Raw genomic sequence first — 9026 nt, 5'->3', positions numbered from 1 at the left:
ACAGGAAAGCTATATCCAAGTAAAAAGGCAATGTACAGATTAGAAGTATTTTGTTAAAAACATTAGCCAAACCACAATGTCAGGTGAAATCATTACAACAATAGTAGCCTATGGACACATCGTTTTTTTTCTCATTTTCTTTTTTTGGTTTTGGGTTTCAAAAACATACGACAGCTATACAGTTTTGTTTGAAACACAATACTGCTCTGCACCGTACAGATCTAGCTACCCACAGAAAATGTAAGAAAGGTGAATCCCCACTCCCCAAACAACGGTGTCATTTCCCCATGGGTGTCAAGTGCACTTCAGTATTTCTCCTGCAATGCATTTTAAAGCCCTTTATGAATACTTTTCTCTCAGCTGCACTTGTCTGAAATGAGCTCTTCGAGGACACCAGGAAGGCTTGAACGCACACTCGCACGCGCACGCACGCACGCACGCACGCACGCACGCACGCACGCACGCACGCACGCACGCACACACACACACACACACACACACAGGACAAACACGCACACACACACACCAGTGGTGTAAGTACTGTACTTAAGTACAGTTTTGAGGTATTTGTACTAACCCTAACCCAAATTCCAACACTTTTACTTCTACTCCACTACATCTGGGATCCAAATGTTGTACTTTTACTACACTACATTTATTTGAAAACTATATTTACTAGTTACTTTGCTGATGTAAATTATAATATGTTAAAACATATACATAAACCACTTTAGCCCTATTTTATAATTTGGCTATTTGAAAATAGCCGATCTACAAGCTCACAATGTGTCGCATCGCAATGCATTGTGAGCTTGTAGATCTGCAATTTCAAAAACAATTGTACTTTTACTTTTAGTACTTTAAGTACATTTTGATGCCAAGACTGTTGTACTTTTACTCAAGTACATTTTTAATTCTGGACTTCTACTTGTAACAGAGTACTTCTACAATGCAGTATTGATACTTTTACTTAAGTAGAAAATGTGAGTACTTTTTCCGCCACTGACACACACACACACACACACACACACACACACACACACACACACACACACACACACACACACACACACACACACACACACACACACACACACACAGAATATACTCTTCAGAATATCTGGGAAAACACCACGCCTTGTCAATAACTTGTCGATAACTTGTCGATAACTGTTTATTATCCTCAACCCCTTTAAAAGGTCTGCTCCTTTACGTGGAGTCAATGGGAATCCTCCTGTGGAAGACCACTGACTGTCTCTGCTGGAATAACTGCTGTTTTCTCCTCCTCTTCTTGTCCCAGCGACAAAGCAGGATCAATTTGAAGGTTGTGCGGAAGGTTTTGTTGCACAGGGCATAGCACATGGGGTTGACCGTGCTGTTGACGTAGCACAGCCAGTATCCTACTGCCCACAGCGTTTCGGGGATGCAACCATCACAGAGAGCATTGACCAGCACCATGATGTTGTAGGGCGTCCATGTGATGATGAAGGCGAAGAGGATGGCACTGAGTGTCTGAGCTGCCTTCTTCTCCTTCACCAGTGACATGCGCTTACGCTTGGTGATCTGAGTGCGAGCCCGGTTTGCGAACCGCTTCGCCATAGCCGCCTCTTTGAAGGTGATGGGCATGGAAGGGGATTTGTTGGCAATCGTGTTGCTGGCGCTGCTGGAGGGAGTGCTGGTGGTTGTTGGGGGACATGTGAGGGAACCTGTTTTGGCAGCAGCCTCGATGGGAGGCATGGATAGGACCTTGCGCGAGGAGAAGCGCTGGTGGTAGCCGTTGTCGTCTGTGTTGTTGGCTTCGTCAGGGGTTGTGGCAGCTGTGGTGTTGGCGGTGGCTATAGAGAGAGCGTCTCTGCTATCATCCTCTCCCTTCAGCGGGTCCTCCTCAGAGGCCATGTCCAAGTCCTCGACGGAGGTGAGCTGGGAGTTGACTGCGGCCTTCATTCCGGGCAGGTTGAGGACGATGGAGAAGATGGCATGGCTCTGGGGAATCATCTCCCTGACAATGCCATCCTCGTCCTCTGATGACCCAGAGTGGTCCACCGAGGCGCAGGCGTCGTTGTTGTTCCAGCTGTCGCTGCTACTCTGGTCCGGGTCTCGATCCCCTGGTCGTCGCATACTGCCAGGCCTCCAGGAGCGAATACCAGGCCAGCAGTGAAAGTGGCTGGCCAGCCCCCGACAGGAGCCCTTATGGGCCGACCTGGTAAGTTCATAGCTGCTGCAGCTTCGATTGCTCCCCGTCTGGTTGTGGACAAAACGACCTCTCTCTCCCCCACCAGTCCCACCTCCTCGCGTTCCTCGAACCCCCGAGCCCGTCAACCCGGCCAATTCCTTTGAGCGGTTCTGGGTCTCTCTGTAAATCCGCCAGTAGAGGACACTCATGATTGTTACTGGCAGGTAGAAGGCGGCCATGGCTGTACAGAAGGTTATCGTGGGCTCTGTGAGGAACTGGATGTAACATTCATCAGAGGGCACAGTTCTTTCCCCCACGAAATACTGCCAGAGCAGGATGGCCGGGGCCCAGAGAACCAGAGAAACAAACCAGGCCATGCCGATCATTATTCCAGCGCGCTTGGTGGTCCGTTTGGCCCGGTAGGTCAGAGGTCTGGTGATCGAAAAGTACCGGTCAAAGCTGATGACCAACAGGTTCATGACAGATGCATTGCTGGCCACGTAGTCTATAGCCAGCCACATGTCACAGGCCCAGTTGCCCATAGCCCACCTGCCCATGACTAGATAAATCGTGTATAGGTTCATGGAGAGCACGCCAATGATGAGGTCAGCCACAGCGAGGCTCAGCAGGAAGTAGTTGTTGACTGTCTTCAGCTGGCGGTTGACCTTAAAGGACACCACAACCAGGATGTTGCCAATGATGGTGATCAGAGACAAGGAGCCCGTCAGCAAGACGATGAGGACAACTTGCCACAAAGGGTGCCCACCATAGGCCCCAGCTAAGGTCCCTGTCCCATTATCTGGCTCTGAGGTCTGGTTAAAAAGTCCATCGAAGATGGAGGAGTTGTCATCCGGGTTGGTAGGGTGAACCATCAACCAGGGGTCTCTTCCAGCTCCTCCTTGGTGGAGAGCGTTGGACTGTGGGTAGGCTCCCGCACCTGGTGGAGAGGTGACGGCAGTCACAAAAAGGCCTGGTTCTGTGCTGCTGTTGGCGCTCATCGTAAGTTCCTGGCATATTCTGGAGAGAAAGACAGAAGAGGAAGAACAAAAGGGGTTGACAACAGAAAGAAGGAAAACAGCATGCATTGGAGGGGGGAAAGAATTAAGGAAGGGGTGACAAAAACAAAGTGAAAGTGAGGGGAGGCAAGAGAAAGAGGAAGAGAATGAATGAATAACAGTAGATTTTAGGTGGTAAAATTGCAATGTGACTGCCTGTCCAGTAGGTGAGGCTAGTAGCTCACTGTTTAATTTCAATGGCCATGCCAATTCTGAGATTGGCTTCCATTTATTTTTAAACTGATCCCATTTGTAAGCCACTCTGTGGTTAATGCTTTGACAGCATGATGGCCACGGGCAACCTGACAGGTTAATTTAACTCCGTGGGCCAGCGGCCCATTGCCCAATAATTCCATAAACGATGATCTCATTCATACAGTCTGCCTATCTATATGGCAATGACTAATAATCACTTAATTTCACTGAGAGGAGACAGACTGGAACACGTAGATGACATCTGCAAAAGCATGTGCAAGTATGGGTTTCAATGTGTGTTACAACTGGGGGAGAGAGAGAGAGAGAGAGAGAGAGAGAGAGAGAGAGAGAGAGAGAGGGAGGGAGAGAGAGTCCCCAAAAATTCTCTGTAACTAGTAGGGACTGAAGTTAGTATAATGTAACATGTCTGTCAATAATGTCTTGGCAGACGGAGGGAAACCAAGAGGACAAGAGCAGCTAGTCGCCTCTAAAACAAAATGTCAACAACTCTCAATCCAACGGACAAAGAGGACATATTAACTACGGTTGGGTCTCTGCTCTCTACCACACTACGTACTCTCTCTCTGTCTCTCACTCTCTCTCATACATACACGGATTACACGCACACGCGCGCGCGCACACACACACACACACACACACACACACACACACACACACACACACACACACACACACACACACACACACACACACACACACACACACACACACACACACACACACACACACACACTTGGAGTAATTTCATGTCTCTTTACCCTGACCAATGGGTTTTCATTTGCTTTTGTATGCCAGTAAAGGTCGTTGCACACTGCTGCGTTATTTTCGGCCGAATATAGGAGTGAATTTCGGAGTACGTAAATAAGGAAATAAACCTCATGTTAAGTCAATGATGACGTTTGCACTCTGCCGCCCGTTTGGTATTTATTTTCGCACCACTGGGTCCCTTGCTCTCTCTCTCTCTCTCTCTCTCTCTCTCTCTCTCTCCTTAAACGCATTTCGCAACAAAACAACGCAGCAGTGTGCAACCAGCTTCATTTCTTTGGCAGTACTCTGATTTCAGAAATGTCAAACTTGTTTTCCTTTAAGAGAAAATGGGATAACACACATTGAGGTGGACAACTCTGTCCAGACTATTGCAGTAGTTGATTAGGCAAAAAACGTTTACAACGCTGACTCAGCACCGTTCCGGTTATGCACCGATAAGCAGAGAATCGTGCTTATCGATTCTGTGAGGCTGCCACCTTGTGGGTCAAAAGTGCTGGTCCAAAAACACAGATACAATTACAATATAGAATCAACCCCTCCCCTTTTACCATTCACCCAACACTGTGGGTGTGGCTAACTTCAGCTGGGTCACCACCCACCATGACAATCAGGCATACTTAATGAACTGGTGGGTGTGGCCACATAAGAACCTAATTTTAACTCTTTCTGTACACTTTTTTGGAAAAAAATCTTCCTCCTAGTAAAATCATAATAGCTGATAATCATGTTTTAGAGGGGGGGAAATCATGGCACCCCATCTTTAAACAACTCTAATCATTCATTCTGAATCATTGGAAGGAGTGAGCATGCAGGGAGGGCAGGAACGAAGGAGTTACAGAAGTCACACTTTGATATGACTGAGTTCTGGATAAGGAGCAGGGCAGACTCCTCGGTGAGGAAGGGTCACTCTGATCTTCCAGACGTAAACCTAAGGAACGACTGACCGCTGCAATGCGTGCCTTGAAGGACAGACTGCCCAGAGCAACACAGTTGGCAGGGAGACAAAGAGTTGTTCAATGGAAGCATGGGGCAGGACTTACCTGTGTAGAAGAGAAGCTCAGTCTTATCTGTGTTGAGCTATACGTGGCGGGAAGATATCCACTGTGAGATGTCAGCCATGAATGCAGCGATACAACCTGCGTGGCAGAGGGGGGGGGGGGGGGGGGGGGGGGGATTGTAGAGAATTGTATAGTAACGATGTGGTTATGGTTACAATGACATCAGAGACACGTTTGTCGTCTTATGCATATTTATCAAGTCGTCGTTTATTCATGCATGTACTGGACATATTTTCACTGTCAGGCAGAAACCTTGTATCTTTCAAATTTAAAGTAAAATATTTATTAGTATTTAATACATGAAAGCCCTACTTCATCATACAAGAGTACACAAAAGTAGTGAAAATAGCCGGTTTACAAGCACACAATGCCTCGCATCGTGAGGCTTTGTGTCATTTTTTAAATGATAAATACAAAACGACCGGTTTTGGACCCGACAACAACGATTTGCCTTATGCGTGCATATACAGGACATATTTGCATTATGCATGTAGAAACGTGTCCATCCATCCGTTCACTTGCCCACCTTCTGCGTTCAATGAATTTATTTACATGTGTTGCATGTACAATATGTTGGTATGCATACCGTACACTACATATCATTATCATCATACTGTATATTTACTACATACAGTGACAACATAATGTACATAGAAACATGCATGTATATAGTACTGTAACAAAATGCATACATACTGTCTACACATAACATATATATATATATATATATATATATATATATGACTAATGATGAAATGTACAGTCGTATGGCTTCATTCAACCGCTGGTTGTCAGGTTGGTGCCCAGATAATAACGTGGGCTTTATTGATCATTGGCAAACCTTCCAGGGGAAAACTGGTCTGATGGGGAGAGACGGCATACATCCAACTTGGGATGGTGCGCAGACTATCTGCAAAAACATGGATGACTTTATCAAGAATCTATGACCAACCAGAGTTGAGACCAGAAAGCAGAGTTGCAGTCTTACACACTTCTCTGTGCTTCCACCAGAGCAGCCACCTACCCAAATTAAAACAATTATAACTATACCAACTGGACAAGGATCTGTGCATACAAACTTAGTACAGATCAAAACCAATGCAGTAATGCCAGTAAACATAAATATTAAGTGTGGGCTTCTGAACATTAGATCTTTAACTCTTTCAAAGCCACCAAGGTAGATTGACGAGAATTATTAATTAGGCAACCAAGCCACAGACGAAGGTTGACGAGAATAGGCTATTTTTCTTATAAAACAACTCAAAATACATTATTTTTGCTGATTTAACAAACAAGGGTTTCATACCAAACACTTTGCCTCCCTCCAGTGGCAGATCATGAGACTGAACGAAAACGATTCTTTGTCTGCTTTGTTGTGACTCTATAGGCGGGTGCAGATATGGTTTGACCCCAAAAAAATTGCAACAAAAGGTTTCTCGATGGTTTATTGTAGTACCAGGTGTACTTAATAACATATCAAAAGTCTACCAAAATCTGACCACTAGAAATGCATATTTTCAAGATGGCCGCCGCCAGTTCCTTAAAAAAAACATTATTCCTTTATTATTCATCACAGACAAATATTTGTGGTGTCAAACCTCATATTTTGATGATCTAGGAATCCAATTAGCATATATAAATTATAGTCAAGTGATTACAAGTACAATTATGATAAAACAGTTGGTTATAATAAGGTTATAAGCATATTTATGTTAAATTTGAAGATTTCTGATTGTAATTGGATGTTTCTCCTTTTTCCATGTGCCATAATGTCCAGTATTGATGATTTCAGTTATAAGTAACATTTTGTAAAAGCTTTCAGGATATTTCTTTTGATACCAATAAGGAATACATTAGTTATTACTGTGAGATACTGGGAAATTAATAAAAACAGGGCGGCCATGTTATAGTCATTAAATATACACATTTGGGAACAAATTCCTTACCAAGAAATGTCTTCGCCATTGTGTTTGATAAGGTGTCTAGTATCACATAAAAAAAAAGAAATATAACCTGTGACAGACGCTTGAATGTTGGGGTGCTGCAACCTTATACAGGAACAAATCTAAAGAATTGTAATTCTCACCTCAGTACGTAGCTTGTGATCAGTCAAACTAGAGTCACAAAACTGTTACCTCTGAAGAGTCCCCCCAGGGGGAGTGGATGTGTGTAGCTGGGATAGAATGCACATTGGGCGGAAAAGGGAGCATGAGGGGTGAATGATGTGACGATTAGTGAGGGGGGCAGTGGGAGTGTAGAGGGGATGTGGTGGCTCAGGTAGGTTCTGATAGGTGTAGATTAAGAGGGGGTCTGGAAGCCTGGGATATCCTGTGATGTCCCCTTACCCCCCTTTTACATATCTGAAAAGTTCCATACTTGAGGACTAAGCTGGGCCATCATGGGCTTGGAGAGGGAGTGGAGGTCAGTGCTGTCACAACCTAGGTGTTTACTGGGTCTTGGCAGGAGCAGTTGAGGAGTGTGGAATGGATAGGGTTCAGATTGACTTGTCACAAATGTATTTTCTGGAGCATTTTAGCAAAGAGTGCAGATGGGACAGCTCATGACACGCTGTGCTCCAAGTCTTCCCATCCTAGCAGCACCATAATGAAGACTGACCAAAAGCCAATTCCAGCATCCTATCCCAGCACAACCATATGCCAGGCAACCACACATTATGCAGAAATACATAGTGCATGCTATGCTGGAAGCAATAGAGTTAATGTCATCTTTTCAAAATGCATAATTACCCTACAGTTTGTGTTTTTATGCATATTTCGAGAGAGAGAGAGATCTTCAACACTATAAAATCAAAAACATAGATCTAGAACAAAATTCATAGATCTAGAACACATACAATTCATAGATATAGCGAAGTGTCATAATAAAGAGGGAAGGGGGGCTTCAGATGCAGAGAGAGAGAGAGAGAGAGAGAGAGAGAGAGAGAGAGAGAGAGAGAGAGAGAGAGAGAGTTCTCTAGAACACTATAGAATCAAAAACATAGATCTAGAACATAAAATGCATAGATCTAGAACACATAAAATGCATAGATTTAGAACACAGAATATGTACAGTACCGTTAGGTACAGTAGAGTACAGTACCGTAAGATACAGTGCAGCAAGGTACAGTAGAGTACAGCAAAGTACAGTACAGTAAGGTACAGTAAGGTACAGTAGAGTACAGTACAGTACAGTACAGTACAGTACAGTACAGTACAGCAAGGTACAGTCAGGTACAGTAGAGTACAGTAAAGTACAGTACAGTAAGGTATAGTAAGGTACAGTAGAGTACATTAAAGTACAGTACAGTAAGGTACAGTAGAGTACATTAAAGTACAGTACAGTAAGGTACAGTAGAGTACATTAAAGTACAGTACAGTAAGGTATAGTAAGGTACAGTAGAGTACAGTAAAGTACAATACAGGACGGTACAGTAGAGTACAGTACAGTAAGGTACAGCAGAGTAGAGTAAAGTACAGTACAGTAAGGTACAGTAAAGTACAGTACAGTAAAGTACAGTACAGTAGAGTACTGTGAAGTACAGTACAGTAAGGTAGAGTACAGTAAGGTACAGTAAGGTACAGTACAGTACAGCAGAGTAAGGTACAGTACAGTAAGGTAAAGTACAGTAAGGTAGGGTACAGTACAGCACAGTAAGTTACAGTAAAGTACAGTAAAGTAAGTAAAGAAATAACTATGTGGTATTTAATACATATTAAGTTGGGTAACTTGAAACGGTTGGCCCTTTCAGTGGGTTAT

At 44.1% G+C, this 9026-nt stretch overlaps 1 protein-coding gene across 1 annotated transcript; it reads right to left on the bottom strand.

Annotated features, from left to right (window-relative positions):
• Positions 1-1209: 1209 nt before the first annotated feature.
• chrm3a (cholinergic receptor, muscarinic 3a) lies at positions 1210-3186 on the bottom strand (the record flags this gene model as incomplete). The annotated part of the gene is made up of 1 exon (XM_080740351.1): positions 1210-3186. Exon 1 carries the CDS (start codon positions 3169-3171, stop codon positions 1210-1212), a length of 1962 nt encoding a protein of 653 aa, XP_080596477.1. The 5' UTR covers positions 3172-3186.
• Between the last annotated feature and the right edge of the window lie 5840 nt (positions 3187-9026).

This window comes from Nannobrachium achirus (assembly GCF_963921795.1).
Source record: "Nannobrachium achirus genome assembly, chromosome: 13".
NCBI classification, from domain to species: Eukaryota; Metazoa; Chordata; class Actinopteri; order Myctophiformes; family Myctophidae; genus Nannobrachium; species Nannobrachium achirus.
This window is presented reverse-complemented; position numbering and strand designations above follow the sequence as displayed.